Raw genomic sequence first — 19,741 nt, forward strand, 5'->3', positions numbered from 1 at the left:
AATTTGATATCATATTAAAACATCTGATAAAGTAGTCCCGAAAAATGTATATGATATATATTTGACTGATATTACACCATATTTCGTGGGTAACATTAAATAATTAACTGTATTTGTTAGATACCCGCCTTTACAGAATAAAGATAAAAAATACCGATAGTAATTACTTCCCCTTATCAGTACAAGATACGAGGTTACAAAGTCGTAATGTTCATATTCAGATCTCGTGTATTTGATTGGTTTAAAAACGACACAAAATGTATTTTTTGAAGAACCTTTCTCGGACCTATTCCCTCCTAAGAAAATGGTTCTTCGAATAAAAAAGTGAAACATAATTTCTATTTTTCAAAGGTTCGACAATCTACCTAATTACAATCTCTCTTAAAAGTCAAATTGTTAACATCATTATTTTTGAATTGTTATACAGTAATGTTTTACTTAGAATGGTTACTAGACAATCAACTTAATTGTCAATGAAAATATAGTCTCGTCATGAATGCTGACTTTTCGATATAAATGATTTATTCCGTTTGGGGCATGTGTGGCCGGGTGGTTATGGTCGTAAATCAACGTGCTCCTTAACCGGTGTTGGTTTTTTTTTAACTCCCGATATTAGTTCAAACATTGACTTTTAACATTTCTACCATTTAAAACGAGGCTTTTACATGTTTTAGTTTGATAGGGACGACCTTAGTGACGACCGTGATTGATCTCAAATCAATTGCTCCTCACTGCTGTGATTCAAATTTCGAAAGGTTTTTTTTAAAGTCTTTCATTTGAAAGGGCTATCCAGCTTGCTTTACGGAAGTCGGTGGTTCTACTCTTGCAGGTCTTCTTTCACTGGTATAGCTTGAAAATTGCACTATGCCTTTACTGTGTCGGTGTGACTTAATCTTCCACTCTTACATTGAATCAATAATGGGATTTAACCTTTAAGTAAATCCAATTTTTGTAATTAAAATTACAATCAAACCCCTAAGTCAAGTCAAACCCCTTGCTGTATACTCAATAAGCAAAACATGTCTGGTTTGATTTGGTACCAATCATAACGAATGTCTGTGTAAATATCTGGTAGAAGGTGATCCCTTGGAAGCATTTAAAACAGCAAAATTACATGAAAATTGCAGACTCGGTTTGATTGGGTTTGTACATGAGGGATAATGAAAAAGTGCGAACATCCCTCACGCCCCTAGCACCAGCTTGAGCGGTACTCAATTCTCAACACTTAAAAGTGCTGGACTCAATGATCGCAAAGGACCAGAAAATATAACAACACTTAAGTGAATAACGGGGCAACAATCTAAGGCTGCCACACAGCACTTGGCACCTGCTGTTGTTATGTATAAATATCTGGCAATAAAAGTGATCCCTTGGAAGCATTAAAAACAGCAAAATTAAATGAAATTGCACTCGGTTTGTAAGTCACACATGTTTTATGACACCTTTTTGACTGAATTGGTAAATGAAGACTTTTACAGTCACTCTGTTCATTATATTAGGCACGTGTGTAAAACCAATGGTCTTTTATAAGTCATCTTAATAGATTTTTCACATCTGAAAGTATTACATGTCACTAGCGATAATTCGAATCTAAAACAGTCGGGGATGTGGTTATGGCAAGCAAAACGGATCTTCATCTTGACACACTGAATGGCGGTGTCCATAATGTTTTTCTTAACAGATCAGTTACAGTCGGCCAGCTACCTACACAGATGGCTATATCTTTTAATTATTTAAACATCTTATACTTCAAAAGTATTCAAAAATATAGAATAAAAAAAATAAAAGTGCTAGTTTTAAAATTGAGCAAAAAGTCTTATTGTGCTAGTCTAATATCTATTGTTTTCACTAATAGGGATGAGGAATATATCATGTTGTTGGCTTCATATCTAGTCATTAGGTACAAAGTTGAAAATGGTGATAACTGATTTGTTATTCCTGCCCCATGTCGTTTTGCTCCCCTTAATGACGTTTCTTTGTAATGTATGTTCCTAATGAACTCGCCAAACCTACTGTTCATATAATTTAGATGTAGAAGAAATGCTGCATCACAACATCTGTATAAGAAACATGCTGACTACTGTGGACCAATATAACTGACCCTTGTGGTGAGGGTTGCCTTTAATAGTTGAGGCATCAGACTTTATCCCTTCTTGAATAGATGCGACTAAATGGGTACGAATAACTGGAGTATATGCATCTCTTAGCTCTAGCCAGGTGAGGTTGTTCTGACCCCAAGTATTGCCACACCTTTCCTGTTTCGGCAGCATATAACCTCAATTTTGTAATCAAACAAAAACAAAAACAAAAAAGTATAACATAAACTAACTAACGTAATGACATTATTTAATTTACAAGCATTTTTAAATTACATGACAGAAAAAGATCGGTTGACCAAAATAGATAAAGCAATTACAGGAGCAATAACTGCATGTTAAAGGAAAACAAGTCAAGTAAGTAGTTTTAAAATAGAACTGTGGCGCATGACGCACATGACAAAGCAGTCTAAGAAACTGCGAAAAATTTATTTCATAATTCGATATTAGGTACACAGTTAAAAATGGTGATAAAAGTGAAATTGACCTGCAAACGTGATTTTTCTTTCGTCCTTTTTATTAAAAATCTGTATGAATTTCAAATGTTCTTCTTTGAGTACTGCTTACGAATCTATTTTCCTCTTAAATTATTACAACAATTTAAACGTTCATTGCGCAATACAATAAAATTAACAAAATGATTATGTCACTCGATGAATGAAGACCACATGATCATTTAAAGGCACGTGACTCACTCCCTGTCAATGCTTTTGGATATTTCCCCTGTATATGCTGGCATGTAACTTTTTGAGTTTGCCTGTAAAAAAATAAAATTCATCATAATGATATTCCCTCTTCAAGAATGTATATTTAATATATAAACTGTTTGATCGATAAAGAGCTACATTATCAGTTATATGTCTGTTTATGTAAGATGTATACAAAATGAAATTATTGATCTAGATAAAGTGATAATAAGCTTTTAGCAACAGCAAAGATAAAGCGAAAAGTTACCACAATTGCTGTTTAAAACACACATTTGTTATTCCTGACCGGCTCCATGTTAAAGCACACATTTGTTTTCTAATTCCAATTACTTAATAATTTTCAATTTTCAAACTTGAAATATGAACAATTACTCCGAATATTTGACTAAAGGTAAACAAGCATCAATATATGGCAATCGCAGGATTAATTAAAGAAGAAAGATAAAAATAGATATTCAAAATGCTATTGAATACCGTGGTAAGAAGAGAGACAAGTTCGAAAGAATTTATAGAACATGCTACTATGAAGAAATCTATATTGTTTTGTTTTTTCACACCCTATAGAACAAAATAGAAAATAAGAAGATATGACAAAACAGGGCAATATCTATGACACAATATACTTTATTCATTAGACTATAAAGGTATATAAGGTCGTTATCAATTAAGACCATTTACCTTCCTGTCTCTATGCCTTCTTTGAATTACCCGTCGGCTACATATGGACACACGATCAAAACGATTAGCACACACAATAAAGTCGTTGTTCTTATATTTCCAACATAAACAATATATGATTATGAAAACGCTTAGGATTGTGAGAGAGTGAACACGCAGTTTTTTTTTGTTTTTTTTTGTTCTTTTTTTTATTTCAATATTTGACTTCGCTTTTAAGTATGGATTTGATAATCTTAATCTGAGCTATTACTTTCTCATTTGCAAACAAACTTTATAAAGTGCAGAAGTCATCAAGTAAATTAACATTTGGCAAAAAATTAAAACATAGAAAAACATTCGCCTAACAAAGACAATATGTTTTTGTGCCTTTTTATTTTCTTGAATATGTTATGCATTATGAATTTGTATTTTATTAGCATAAAAAAAGATTTAACCCTCAGCATGCAAAAGAAAAATCATGATAATTCGCGAGCTGCAAGGCGGCAGTAAAACGGTGCACTGTATGATCAAACAGACAAAGACATTTTGATTTGATATTTTAAATATCTGGCATAAATAACGCGCTTATGGTCCAATAAATAACAAAGTTCTTATTTTCAAAGGTGGTCTAGTCAGACTTGCATTAAGACGCATATACCTCTAACAAAATAAACAGTGTAGAACAAGATTTATTTTTTTTATTTTACAAGCAACGTTTTTGACTATGCAAAACAAAGAATAAAAGGTTTTTGACTAAAGTAAGAAATAAGCAAAGTATATGAATTAATATTTAAATATTATACGAACAATTTTTATAATTATAAAGTGTACGGTGTTCGCCGTTCACGTGCCATTTAATTGATTTAATTATTGTTCAACCTCCAGAAAGCAACAAGATGTACACCATTTAGGTGAATAATAGAAATACCCATTAAAAGCACAATGAATGTGTTGTTATTTTGTCCGTTTCTACAACACAGAAAGTTTTTTATTCGAAATTATTCAACCGACGATATTTTTCGAACCAGTAACAAAGTTGAATGAATGCACTGAAATGTTTGAACAATACGTGAATATGATATTTGATCTGAACAAAGACATCAGTTCAGCCTATTCTCTATCAACAGTCTTTGATAGTTCCCCTTTGTATTCCGGTTGAACATTCTTTCCATTTGCCTGAAGAACAATAAATTATCCTCAATATGTTTATGGTAAGAAAGTTTGCACGACAATTTATGCACTTCTCTTGAATTCAATAACATAAACACATGTTTTACCATTTTTGCTATTTTGTAATATAATTATTGAAATATCCATTATATTTATGTTAAACTGAGATATCTAGACTCAATATTGTTTTCTTCACCTGAAAAACCAATCCTTTTTAGGTTTTAGAACAAAAATCAGTTATTTACAAATTATTCTCCATTTCTAATAAAATCGTATTTTATGTATATACAACGGTATTTTTTAGTTTTTTTTTTCAAGTATCTAAATTGTACTAAAACAAGCGGACATGAAACCAAAAACTAAATTTCATATGAAGCTTTTTGCGCACGACATTTAAAGATAAAGCTGCGACAGCCGTGAAATGTTTGCCAGTGTCTAAAATATTAGTCATGCCCATTTATGTGAACATTAGGTTAGCCATGCTTGCCGTAGTATCAACTTACATATTAGTTTCTTCCTTTTTTTTTTATTTATTCTGTGTATTAGTATATATGTTTGCATAAAAATTGTAAATGATATTTGATATTATTTACCTGTGGCAACCTTTGCTCTATACTGAAAATTTCGTATATTTCCGTAAATTCAGTTCTGAATTGTCTAAGATTTGTTTGATTCTATTTAAAAAGGAGACACAATCATACACAAAGTGTAAAGATCAATATTTTTCCGCGAACACTATTTGGACTTTTATAAGAGTGCTGATATTATTAACATATTATTTATATGATTCATTTATTTAACGCCTAGTTGCTCTTAACAATGATATAACGCGTCTATGACACATCAGGCATACAATGCCATCAAGTTCAATAAAATCAAATCAAAGACAAGAGCAGAATAAAAGATAATGAATAAGTCATTCTTTACTCCGCCCTTCCCCGTTGATGTTTCATTTCATATTTTACTGTAGATGAAATTTTATATTTTAACAGTCATACTTTTATTAAATTTATAAGTATCACATTTGATACAAGTATGTTATATAATATGTCCAGTTAAATCACTAGTATACTGTATGTACCTGCAGTTATTAGTGTTTGTATTTGTACAAGGAATAATGGTCAAAGCGTTTGTGCAAGGAGTGGAACTATAAACGTTATTATAATTTGTACGATTTTGTTTCCTTTTGACTATTGAAACGGAAAACCTTACTAATACTTCTTAACAAGATATGCTTTGTGAGTGATAATTCATATGTTTGTTTGTTTGTTCGATTGTTTGTTTGTTTATATCACATAATGTGAACAAAAAGATAAGAAACCTGATTTAAGTCCTATCTATAGTCTTCGAAATTTCCCCCGTATAGTGTGGCTGACGTCCTTTCTCATTTGCCTATAGAAATAAAATAGTGTTATGTGCATTCGGGGAAAAGCTTTGCGTGGACCTTGAAATGACCCATACCTCGATTGTAGTCTTTATTTGTCATGACACCTCTTGGTATATCGTGTCAAAGACAGCGTAAGGATCACAGAAAACGAGCAAATATGAGGATAACAGAAATATCATACAGTTAACCTTTTTGTGATGTTCATTTTTTTTTCTAAAAAAAAGTAAAGACTCAATAAAGCCGAGTTTGAAATATTTTCAACTTTTTCCTTTTATTTTTATTGCTCTCCATGGCTGTTTTTCTTTAAATCTAGAATGTGAAAACTTTAATTATCAAATGATATGAATGCATTACTTGCTAACTTTAAAGCAGCTGACCTCCAGAAGATAGCAGAAAACTGTCGGCCTGCTAATATTTCAAAATCCCCCCTCAAAAACATTATATAGTTTAAAGAAATCGAAATGACAACTTCAAAATGTTCATATTTTAACATTGTTGCTCTGAACACAAACAGTTTGCTTTTCCACCAACGGGAAATACCTTCTTTTATTATACCACGGTATTCTTTCAATCGTTTCTTTTTTCTAGTATCACGTGATCGTACATGACAATATCGCAACCGGTGCTCCGGAACGCACGGAATCCTGGATTATATCAAACATATAGGGATAAGAATAACTGCTTTTGTTTTTATATTTGTAGTAATTCGTCGCACTAAAAATTATAATTGTTTAATTATTCCATATATATGATGACCAATAAATCGATTTAACCTTTAGCTTTAAATATGATTGGGGCCTACTTAATGACGAAAAATGATAAACGATCCCATATATTAACGCTTTTTTCAACATTCTTTCTTTAATTAAGGTGTCAGTAATGATGGATTTACACAATAAACCTAACTAGATCAGTATTTACCATTTACTTGAACATTTATTTCATTTTTTTCAATTTACCATCTGGAGGTCAGTAAGATTTAAGATAATTTTGTAAGCACATTTGTTAAAGAAAATCCAGTATTTTATGGTAAACTTGCAATGTTACAAACATTTCAAGACAAAAACCGGACTCTTATAATAGCAAACTGGTCAATGGTTATTACAAACAAAATATGCCTTTTTAACACAGAGAAAGAATAGCTTCTCAGGTAGATTCTACTCGTTTTCTGTAATCACCTGTGCGTCAGTTGAACAGGATACCGGATTGATAACAAAACTTAGCGAATATACCTCTACTGACATAACATTCTATACGAATAATAGAACTACAATCGGATATATGTGTACATTTCATGCGCAGAAATAAAAAGAAATAAAGGTCTACTTTTACATTCACAAAATTATATAATAAACATGCAGGAATTGTGAAAATAAATGAAGCAAAGACAAAAGGTGTAGGTAAAATAATATTAAGCAGAAAATAAAAAAAGAAAGAAATAAATAAAGTAATGAGATGAAATTAAGATAATTGTAATAAAGTAAAAGAAGAAAGTTTAAATAAAAAGAGAGAACAAGACAGAATGGAAAAAAGTATCCGTGCATCACGATAATTTATAAAAAAGTATCATAATGCGTCCGTTCAATACATGATGTTTACTTACAACAAACCCTAAACTGTGCAGACAGTTCAAAACATTGAAGAATCCGGCTTTTCTAAGTTCCCATAAGTCGCCTGATTGGAAAGTAAACTCTTTTGCCATACCATAATCCATACAGCCTTTGTTAAAGTTCTCGATATTTGTCATGGCGACAAATGGGGACATAACCTTCTTTTGGAACTGAATTGGGCTTTTTCCGTCAGCCTTCAACAACTTGTTTATCAATCTAAAATTCAAATGTGACATTTTTATTTAAACAATATTATATCAACAAAAGATACAATGCTGCTAGTAGATTAGTTTCTTATTTCATAATATGTATAACATACAATATCTTGTTAATTCTACAACGTACTTTGAACATCTATGCTTACGAAAAAAGCATCACATAAACAGCAGCAACATTTTTTTTCACAGGTAAGTCATGTGTCATTTTCATTCCAATATCTTGTACCATTAATGGCAATAAATCGCCCATACCCGTAACAAAATGAGTTAACATTCTATGTTAAATAAATACAAAAAGTATTGCAAATGACTTACTACCAGTTCGTCAAACATATGAATTCACGATATAATTAAAACAAAAATAGCAATATCAAAGATATTCCCTTATCGATGATAATTATGAAAGTTCTATAGTTAAAGGATATTCTATTATGAGATAAATACGGCAGCATATCAACGATAAAAGGATTACTTCAAAAAGGGAAAGGAATAATAAAATACAATAGTCGGTTTGATTTTATTCATCAAAGTTAATTGCCTCTAAACTGTCATAAACCCCCCATATCAGAAACCATAGTGAAGGAGAACATACAAATGAATAAATGAGTGAATGAGTACATCGAGGCAATACATTTATCATAAAGTCAAGTAAATTCAGCTTATTTTCTCACTTTTCGTGTCTAATATGCTCTGACCAAACAAAGTGAATGTTCGATCAGAAACGTCTTCTGTAATAAGTCACATCGATAAATCTTATTAAGTATAACAAACTAAAATTAAAGTTAATCCCTTTATTCAACAACAAACAATAAAAAACCACTGAATGTGACGTAGTTGGCTGAATTCACATGAGCTTTAAAGTTAGTAAATAACATAAAAAAGTTAACCCTTACCCTGCTTGGCCAAACGTTTTAAACCTTTGCCGTCAACAAGGAGCCTTGTCAGCTGGCACACGTGGCTGTCCGGCAAGGCTCTACAATGTTGGCAGACTTATTCTTTAAAGTGACATTGTGCTCATTTGCTTTTGGTGTCAGGTTGAGTTAAATTCATATCAGTTTCAAAAAATTGACTTTTATATTGGTGATTCACCAATAACTGATAATGAAAAATGTTTTAATATAAAATTAAAAAGGACCTAAATATAGAAAAAAATACTGCCCAATCATTTTTAAGAATTGAACGCTAAAGATACATTATGAAAGCTATTTATAGAAAATTATGTTGGTAACATGTATTATTTATTATTTTTCCGTAGTCAATTATGAATATGAACACAATTATGGCAACATCTTAAGCTGTTTTAATTTTTACCTGTTAACTGACTATTTATATTTGTATGGGCATAATGTCACTTTAGACTTCAAAGAAAAATTGATTATGGACAGCTTCTTAATTTGAAACTGGCCAAATACATTTAGAAATTCAGCAGGTTAAGGGTTAAAGGAGTGGATGACTAGATAAGTATCTAGACTGGTGTTAAAGAAAAAGAAATATTCGATTAAGGTGAGACATTTCTAATTTTGAGTAATATTGGGTGTTCTAAAATTCCACCTACATTTGATAGCTATCCATCGGCTGTTTCCCCCAGTGAATCAGGTTCACCTGGAGAGCATAAAATCATGTAAGTCCTCTGTTATTTGTTTTTTTAAAAAAAACTTAATGTAAAATAGTTATATGAAACACGTGATCTAGACAAGAGGACAGTTTAAATAGCTTGGATAAATGAACAATAAAGAACCCTGAACCAAGCATTTATGTGTTTTTTTCTCTCTACAAAAATGCTAAAATTGAAATGAAATAAATAAAAGCACATGTTTGCTAAATAACCAACTGATTTCAAAGGAAGTTTCTTTCTTGTTCGATCTGTATAATCTACCTTTCCCCCCTAAAAACCTTTTTTTATTTTATGTCTTCTTGGCAAGAAATTAAAGTCAATGCTTGCTTTAATTCTAAGTCTTCTGGAAAGTTTTATTCATTGTTTCTGATACTTTAAAAGTGAAACTTTCAAAATTGCACTCTGCGTCTAGCGATAATAAGAACCCTTTTAGGATTATCATACATGATCTATTTCCAAAGTTACTTCTTTTTTTATTTAAAGAACTCCACTGAGGTCCAAAAGTCTAAAAACATAATGTTTAAGTATCTTAGTTAATAAGCATGGGCACTTAAGAAAGTGAGCCATGCACAAATAATTAAGAAATATACACAGAAATAAATTGAAAATCGTTCTATTATGCTATTCTTAGCTCAATCTGAGTGAATAGCATTGCACACCTTTTTAATGTCGGGTTATTTTTTTCACACAATGATAATTGTACAAGTGGGCCAATGACACATGCTTTTGGTCTAGTTCTACATCGACATCTCGAAAACAAATATTTCCAGTCTTGTCATGTCAAAAAAACCCTCAGTGAAGTCCCTTAAATATGATGGAAAATCTTATCGAGGTAGTGGTAGATGATACAGATCTTTTTAAAGACATTGACGCTGAAATAAAGCATCTTGAACAAGGGTAAGTTGTGAGCAGACAGTGACATGACTAGATTTTATATAATTTTTTATGTTATAAAGGATACAGACGTTAAAGTCATTTATTTAATTGACGATTGATGAATAAAGATTTTAAGAGGTTCAGTTTTGTTAATAAATTCACCATGTATGACTGGGAGCGAAAGTGACTAGCCTGTGTAACTCGTGTAGAACCAGGCCAGCCAACACATCTATGCAGTCTGATCAGGCCCTATACTAATCACTGATTAACACAATTTTCTTCATGTTATCCTTAATATTTCTAATGAACAGTCAAACAAACTGGAAGCTGGACAAGTCCTTACCAGAAATGCTGAATGTTAAGCGAAAATACAAAGTGCAAAATGAGATAAACATTCATTTCGTTACAAATTCAGAATTCAAGTTAAGAGATTTTTATGGACTTTATGATTATTAAGAAGGCGTTATTTCTGCCAGATTCTCACGAGCATTTCTTGATATGATATTAAGCAAGATATCTCTATAAATAATGCAACGTATCTGCTCACAACTTTACAGATATAACGAAGCTAAATGCATACAAGACTAGTATCTAAACGAATAGCAAGGGTTTCTATTTCAAAATAATAAAGAAACACTGTGTCTGCTGTGACATTCGAACGATTTGAAATATAAGAAGATGAAAAAAACATTTCTATGAACCACAATTGTTTTTATGTTTTGTTTCCCTTTCTTTTTTGTATATTTTTCAAGAAATCACAAATGAAAACCCTCTCATTATCGTTTGTATCAAACATAGAAAGCGTTTGTTAAACATTCCGAAAACATAGCTAAAACTGTTAAATACAACTTTTAACAGACTTTACACATACGGAACCAAATCAAAAGTAGAAATGCAAAGTATATAATGATAAAACTTAAATGATATGAAAATAAAACACCAATAAGTATGTATAGTTTTAAAAATTTCAACTGTGTTTGTATCTATTTTGTTTATGTATCTGTACTTAATGTAGTTAATTGTTCTTTGTCAACCTGAAATCACTTTGTCATACATGTACTTACTTGCACAACATAACACCGTCTCTAATGTGTGTATTGAAGACTTTCCATTCGGGCTCAGATCCTTCAGGCTTAAAAAGTAAGAAGAAAAAAATCAAAGCACTGAAGGTGCTAAAAGGATTGGGGGAATAGCAGTCGAATAAAAATGTATGGTAGCTGACAATTGCCGGCTCAAATTGATTAAGTGTGCAAATGACAATTAATAAAAATGTGCATTATCTCTCATGCCGCCCCGTAGCACCGGCAATATCATATCTTTGGATTATTTCATGTGAGCAAGTTATCAAGCTAGATGAATGTAAGTAGTTCTACTTAAGTACCCGCTCGTGTCTGAAACATTGCACGGATGTGCACCTTACATCTTCCCTCACCTGTAATGCTGGAAAGTCACCATATAGAAATACGAATTTTGCACATATCGTCCATGGCAGTACAGCGGCAATTTAACAAAATGCGAATAGTTAAAGGATATCTACACTTAATTTTTACGAACAAAATAAACCGTATCTAGCCTTTTTATTTTCTAACGTGCTACAGACGAAATAATACGTACTTTTGGAATTGGGTCATGCTCCCCTTCGCAAATTGAATTCATCCAGGAAATGACGGCTTGGGGGGTACCGGCTGCCTCTTCGCGGTCATAATTCTACAAGAAAACCAGGTAGTCTAAGCAATTGCTCCTGATAGGATTATATTCACAAACTCAATTTTCAAGAGAAGTTTAGATAAGTAAATATAATTCATAAATGAAAATCGAACATTAACGACTCATTTAACGTGTTAAAAATATTAATTAAATTGGAATATCACTAACACCAGTATCTATTAAATAAATATATCTTTATATCCGACTGAGACAGTGTTGTATATTTAATACATTTGAAAATTACGTACTTTACTATTCCTTTTCGTTATTTTCATTATTTTTGATTATTATTTCAATACAATATTTATAATTTGACCAGACATGGAGGTGATTTAAAAAGGCATCGAGAGATGTCATGTAAAATATTATTTCTGACAATCTGTTCGAGCAGACCTCACAATGATGTAATCATTGAATATTCATATAGAAAAGCGGTCGGCTCAAACTGGTTTCACTTCAATAATGTTCATCACATATGCAACTACCTGCCTCAATGAAATATAAATATGTTAACATTTAAAAATAAATGCAAAAATATAGCGTGAAACTTAATAATTAATATATTTTTACAATGTTATGACGTTTGATATTAGTGTGAAATCTCGAAAATGATTGCAATACAAACAATAACTTTGTCCACAATCAAACATAAATATGTTAAATTGAATACTAATATTCTTCTTAGTATATCTAGCTATCACGTTCATTTGAAACATTCAATCTATTTGCTTGAAGGTGTTTGAGAATTGCAACACTTATATTTTTCATTCCATAAAACAACTAAACTGAAAACCCTTAGAGAAACACTTTGGCATCTTCAATTTAAATTTGTAGAATTACGATTATCAAGATATCAAGCCTTGTACAACATTGAAACTCATTCAAATATCAATCCAAACTTCACTTTTAAAGTCTCTCAGGGGAGGGGATACGAAACAACATTGCACACTAGTCGAAAACCTCCTCTCAAAAAATATATATAAGTATTCATTATTCGAATCACAATAGTCATAGTGATACAAACAATCATTCCTATCAGTTTTTGATCATTCAAAGAAGTTGACCTGATATTTCATTCTGTCAGATTATACATAAAAAATCTATTTGTAAAGATAATCGGCGACCCGTTTTATCAAGCATTCTTACTTATTAAACGAAAATAAACAAGAAGGCGAGTTCAGTGAAGAAGCTGTCGAATGTATTTATACATGTATATGACTTACTAAAATGTACGTGTCTAATGATGTGGAAAAAAATCAAAACAAATGTTTTTTATCCATAACAAGTATTCGATCTTTAAGAATAGTTTCATTGTTATCATTTTCTTTGTCGTAATTGTCTTCATACAACTACCTCAACTGTAGTAATGAAAGACAAATTCAACAAAAAATCTACTTCATACTTAATAAGACATGTTTCAGATTTAAACTTTTTCCGAAACTTTTCATGGTCAACATAAAATGAACGTACATACTTGCATGATGTAAGTATTGTGTATTCATCATTTTTCATAGTTGTCAATTTTTATTTCAGATCACTCATCATTCTTAAAGCTTATTGTAGTAGTGTAATAATGTTAACTATTTCAAGTTAGTATAAACCACACTGTAACAAAACTCCAGCTAAGCTGAAAGCTATATTATAATGCGCAAAGAACAAAGACCAGATTGCTAACATCTGATCCGCAAGAACTAGTTCATATAAAGACACTATAGACCTTTTGTGTGTCAGAGGTTTCCACACATAGCATTAATGATCGAGCATATGAAAACTTGATGCGTTCATTGAAACTTATAAGCTTGCAAACACCATTCCCGAACAGAGGTCTTACTTGTTCCATTTTTTGCTCGACAACATAGCCGATGCCCGTCTTACCGGCTCTCAGTTTTTCACCACTCATTGTTAAATCTAGTTTGGGTTAGGTCCGGAAAAATCTTAGGGTCTGGAAAACCATTCAAATATCAAATATGAAAAACCGTTAGCTTCTTTAAAAGAAAAAAAAGGATTGAAATGTTTGGGGAAAAGCCTCCAAATACAAAAGGTTTCCATGTTAGGTAGCAGCATCTGTGCGAAGCCAACAAGACATGAAAAAAGCAACATTTGCTATAAACAAAACCGCAACTCGTTATTACTTGCTCCATCTTAATTTCGACTTCATAGCCAATTCCAATTTTGCCAGCACGAAGTTTTTCAGCCATTTTTTTCTAATATTTTGTGTTTTACCTGAAAATTAGAGACCTTGTTATTTGCATGAGAAAGCGAGAGTACAACAACATATTGACTGCACTAAAAGTTAGAGAAACGGTACTTATAAGCGTCTTTTACATATATTACCATTTCCCTACTTGAAGCCAATCAAACTACTTGTATATTATCAGTTTTATCTACAAGAAACAATCCCATACTTGTTCCAGTTTCCTCTCTACTTCGTAGGCAATTCCAACCTTCTGTACCCGATTTGTTCCCGCTTGCATCTTTTTTTATGGATTTATTTTAATTAAACAGTCCAGTTTAAATCACACTCGTCTATCTGTACTTGTGTTATATTAGTAAGTAAGCCCACCAAGAAAGGTGGATTTCGTCTTAAATGAAACACCTGCAAACAATCCAAAATATATTAACAAAAAAGATCATTTTTTCATAAAACGGATAAAAAATTAAAAACAATCATAGCAGTATAAAAAGGGAACATTTAAAGATGGGTTGGCGAGGGTCTATATAAAACTGATATGGACAAAAATGAGAAAAAGACAGAAGAAAGACTTAAAAGAATACCAAATTACTTCAAGTAATCTTGATTTTTATAGAATTTTGCGTTACAAATTAAACAATCTAAATAATAAGGGGTACTGGAAGGATTTAAAGATAACATCTGAAATATAAACAGAAAGTATTGATAATAAAGTGTAAGGGTACATTGTAAGATTGGAAAATGCTATATTTATAATTAAATGTATAAACGTAATAAATCCACAAACAGTGATAATGCACATTCACAAATGTATCAATAGATAAATTTTGCTAAATTCATACACAAAGAAAGATTCAAAAGTACTTGTTATGTTCTTTCTTATTTTATATCAGTGTTGCATTGTGTAATTAAGAGCTTTGTCAATATTTCCATAGTAAATATATATGAATAACAATTTATACTTCAAACATCTGCCAGCGATTCAAGTTGATTTAATAATTGTAATTAAAAAAAGTATGTTTGAAATGAATAAACATTTATAAGAACAAATATTTTCATAGATCCTCTTAAAATCCCAAGTTAATTTATTTCACAACACTCATTTCCTTACACTTTTAATGCTTATTTCCAAATAGATAGCTCAAAGCACAAACAAATCAGACCGTCGTTCGGACACACTTTTGCTAACTACACTTAATCCATTTATCATGAACAGGTAACCCATTCTGTGATGACACATCTCAGAAACAATTCCAGGAATCCACCACCAGCCGAACTTCTTTCAAAGCTAATCACTCTCAAGGAAATTTACATCCGCTTCTATAAATAGTTCCTCTTGGCAAAATTTGTATCGCTCTTATCAATTATCTTGTTAAATCAAAGTCTTGTAATTACTACCAATAAAATTTCCTACCTATTTTCTGTACAACAAAAAAATCCTTTTGTCACACATTGACATGATATCAGTCGACAATTTTTTTTTAATAATCAAACAACAAAATAACAACATAGATAAATGCATATAATTTGCATCTACACATTCCTAGCGTGTGGTTGCCATGGAGATTTTGAGATTTTACTCTCCAAATTATATTTCTATAAGTGAAGGAATCTCGAGTCCCACTTAATGTATTTACATATACGTTCAAGTCTAATAACCTTAGGAACCAAAACAATATATTATGGAATAGCAAAACAACACAAACAATAGCAAATATTGGAATTGGATTATTATGAGTGGATTAACATTTATGTAATACTATCTAAATATTCTTAGAACTGTTAAACAATTTGATTAAGTCCGGGTCATATTCAATAATTAAAACCTGTTCTGTTCTAATATTCCAGCTAGACATAGCATGTGATGTAAGTATAATATAAGAACTGTTTACTAGATGCAACATAAGTAAGTAAAAGCATAAGTAAACAAGTTGCCGATTTGTCTGAGATAAGAATGAAAGATGAGATTATGAGATGAGATAAAGAGATAATAATTTTCATATATAATTGATGCATAAGTGATAACAGTTATAAATTTGTACCCTGCTGATTGCCTGTAGTAGATTTGCAAAGCCTTGAATTGGGATCTGTCAGTTCAAAATTAAAGTTGTTTCAATATTTAAATGTACAAAACTGAGGCATCAACACCATAGAACCTGGTCAAACTGCACGGATATGCACGCAGACCTGGCTCTATGGTGGCTTAGACAAATTCTTTCAACTCTTTCATGTAAAAGGAAACAAATCAGAAAATATTTGTTAATCAGTTAATCTGTTATCAGGTTAAAAAGTTTTAGTGCACTGTCCTGGTTTCTGCTATACATGTTCTGTTTTAATGCTTGTACATTATGAAAACCACGCAGTCATTATAAAATAAGAAAATTCATTAATATTTTAATCTCACTGTTCTAGAGCAAATGATATGAAAAAAAAGATCTATATTTGTTGTTGTTGCGTTTTGCCGGAAAAGATTATCGTTCCAGGGCTGATTGGGTTTAAAAGATATAATTATATCAATATGTAACTGGAAACGTTAAAAGAATCAGTGCAAACATAAAGGTAAGTGCGCTCTTGTTTGCTTATGTTAATAAAGTACATACTGTGCGATACGTTGTGGTGTTTAATTGTGGGTGTTTGATAACGATCATTTAACCTGCGTTATATCAGTTTTATTTCAATAGGACTATGGTAAAGTGTATAAATAGTGTAATAGTTAAGTACAGTGATACTTTCCTGTCGGAAATTTTGAAAGAAATATGTCTGAAAGGATGCCGCCTAAATTGTAGACAGAAAATAAGACTGATAATTGCACTCAATCATATAGATGCAAAATTTGTAGATTTGAAATAAGAATGATAAATGCATAACATAACATAACATATTCGTTATTTGGCATAAAATGACAATACACATTTATAGCCAATACAATTAACAGTCATGTAATGGAAGAACATGATATATAATATAAAGACCTTAACGAATTTGAATGTTTTACAGAGAAAGTTCTTGGTGCTACAAAATTTGAATAAATTTAAGTTCCTGTTATCTATTCTTGTAATGGAAGAACATGATACATAATATAAAGACCTTAACAAAGTTGAAATGTTTTACAGAAAGAAGTTCTTGGTGCTACAAAACTTGAATAAATTTAAGATACTAACTGTTGTCAGTTCTTTCTTTAAATGAAAAAAAAAATTTTGACAAGTGAATAAATTTAAGATACTAACTGTTGTCAAAAATACAAACATTTTTGACAAAATACTAACTGTTGTCAGTTCTTTCTTTAAATGAAAAATACAAAAATTTTGACAACTGAATAAACTAAATACAGTCATGATAATATATATAAATATGATTTTTATTATTAAAAACAATTACTGTTATAAGTTTAAGTTAAACATAAAACATTCAGCGGATTGTTAAGTGGTTTCAGTATGTCAATTGATTGATACTAAACAATATTATAATGAGATCTCTAATTAGATGACTGAAACAAACAAACAAACAACAACAAATGTTATTTTTCTTTGTCTACTGATGTAAAACTAAAGACAGTTCGATAAACAGAGAAATGCTTTGATCCCATTTCAAATAAACATTATTGTTATATTGTTATGACGATATATGTCAAACTATAATCTTAGATCAGTAGAACGTTCGAGGATCAATGACTCACACAAGGCTATCGTGTATTCTCAATGAGTCTTACTATAAGATATGCAACACTAAAAGACTAAAAGTTACAGGTAGATTTGGAGGATCGCCTAGGAAAATTGGCAGCAGAACATCACTGCAGAGCGGAAGAATTTTTATGGTATGCAATGTGCAGAATAAGCAAATATAAACATACCTACTCAACATTATGTAATCTACTGATTTAAAATTTTAAAAGACTAAGGTTTGTAGTGCAAATGTAAGATGGTTAATCAAAACTAAAATAACAAATTAATGTTAACATTTATTGCTTGAAACGAAGGTATCGATTTGAACATATAAAAAAGATTGCAAGTATCGAAAACAGTTTGAAGCCTCACGAACAACTAAATTTAAGAGAATACTAGAGAAAGCACATTCAATTTAAAAGGACCAAATGACAAATTATAACAGAGAAAATAAAAGAAATAAACAAACATATCAATCGAAAATAATGCATTTCTAACTTTTTATGACAGAATGCAGCCATTAAAGAATACAACGAGTCCAAACAAAGTGTTCAAAGTCTTTGCTGGAAGCTTTTTACAGCGTACTAGTTACAGTGGTAACCTCTTATCGTACAACTATTAGCCATTCTACTTTACTATAAGCTTTGATTATATTTATTTGATAATGTTTCTTGATCAGCAATTGAAATGTTTTATAAGAAATGCAATTTCATTATGATTTAAAAATGCAAATATCGTTGATGAAAACTATTGGTAAAGAATGTTCACTTACCAATCAAGCGTTGTTGTTTTCCTTCCTGTTTCCGTGAATGCACTCTATTCCTCGCTGATTATTCGGAGAAAGTCAGCCGTCTGTATACACTCTAATATAATGTATAGGTACTTCCAGCATTCATTTGACGTGGTTACCTTTTATAGACAACACGTGCCATCTACGATACCGCCACTAGCCGGAACAAACCGCGCACAGACGCGCACGCACCTGTAATACGAGCCAAGCGCGCGCCTGTTCCGTTTATCATACAGGTACTTTCAGATTCGAAAATAGCTAGATTGAAAAATGCTGTGGTTTTATGTTCTAAGTTTACGGGGAACTGGGAAGGCTAGACGAAAAAAAAAAGAAATTCCAATGTGTTTGGTTTTCTTTGACCCAGTTGGTTTCAGCTTAAAAGCAATAGTATATTTTTCGTATATCTGATTCTAAATCTTCTTTGAATTCTAATTATTTCTTAATATGATTCTCATTTAAGTATTAAATAATAATTCTGTAATTGATTGGGTTGTTGTTTCAACAGTTTGCCTTTTCTTATACCTTTGGATTCTATTGAATTTCGCAATTTAAGCGGATTCGTTTTAAATTGTCTTAGTTCAACGTGTTTAATAACGAATTTGCAGGAAAACATGATAATCTGTAACTAAATGTCTAATGATAATCTGAAATGTTGTTTCTTTTGTAAAATTAAGCTTACTTAGGAATCCATTTACTATTTTCTGCTTTTCTGCTTACTGTCCTAAGGCTATTCACCTGAATATTTGCAGCTGGAACTTAGATAAGATATATTATCATAAGTCAACAATAAATGTTCTTACAAATGAAAATGTAATGTAAATATAGAACTAATATTTTTGTATGGGAATATCTAAGAAACTGATATATAGCATTGTAAACAGGCACACGCTATATATAATCTATGGCTAATTAAACATTTTTAACAAAAATATTTAGTAGTATGTAAGTGGGAAGACAAGTATAATGACTTCTGAATAATTTGTTAAGGCATCTAATTACCTGATAAGACCAGTAACCATAGAGAGCGACTCATATTTAATTGCTTCGACTTGGAA

General features: G+C 31.1%; 1 protein-coding gene across 6 annotated transcripts; it reads right to left on the bottom strand.

Annotated features, from left to right (window-relative positions):
- Positions 1–2,329: 2,329 nt before the first annotated feature.
- LOC132737987 (transgelin-2-like) lies at positions 2,330–18,830 on the bottom strand. 6 transcript variants are annotated; one of them, XM_060725393.1, is made up of 7 exons: positions 18,669–18,830; positions 13,875–13,985; positions 11,951–12,043; positions 11,401–11,468; positions 7,621–7,843; positions 3,482–4,636; positions 2,330–2,853 (listed from the first exon to the last, which is right to left on the bottom strand). In XM_060725393.1, exons 2-6 carry the CDS (start codon positions 13,941–13,943, stop codon positions 4,571–4,573), a joined length of 519 nt encoding a protein of 172 aa, XP_060581376.1. In that variant the 5' UTR covers positions 13,944–13,985; positions 18,669–18,830; the 3' UTR covers positions 2,330–2,853; positions 3,482–4,570. The 6 variants fall into 6 exon arrangements, with proteins under 6 accessions (XP_060581376.1, XP_060581379.1, XP_060581378.1 ...); XM_060725396.1 differs by lacking the exon at positions 13,875–13,985 and adding an exon at positions 14,449–14,639 and having other exon boundaries at positions 18,669–18,820; XM_060725395.1 differs by lacking the exon at positions 18,669–18,830 and adding an exon at positions 15,346–15,500.
- Between the last annotated feature and the right edge of the window lie 911 nt (positions 18,831–19,741).

Source organism: Ruditapes philippinarum, unplaced genomic scaffold, assembly GCF_026571515.1.
Source record: "Ruditapes philippinarum isolate M1 unplaced genomic scaffold, ASM2657151v2 ctg276_1_1_1_1, whole genome shotgun sequence".
Taxonomy (NCBI): domain Eukaryota; kingdom Metazoa; phylum Mollusca; class Bivalvia; order Venerida; family Veneridae; genus Ruditapes; species Ruditapes philippinarum.

What these genes read in the sequence shown, in the direction of transcription:
- LOC132737987 (XM_060725394.1), bottom strand. Translation starts at nt 13,943, where the DNA reads ATGAGTGGTGAAAAACTGAGAGCCGGTAAGACGGGCATCGGCTATGTT. An exon ending in AGCATGACCCAATTCCAAAA is followed by an intron (nt 11,469 to 11,950) that starts GTACGTATTATT and finishes TTACTTTTTAAG; the next exon opens with CCTGAAGGATCTGAGCCCGA. An exon ending in TGCACAGTTTAGGGTTTGTT is followed by an intron (nt 2,854 to 7,620) that starts GTAAGTAAACAT and finishes ATTTTTTTACAG; the next exon opens with GCAAACTCAAAAAGTTACAT.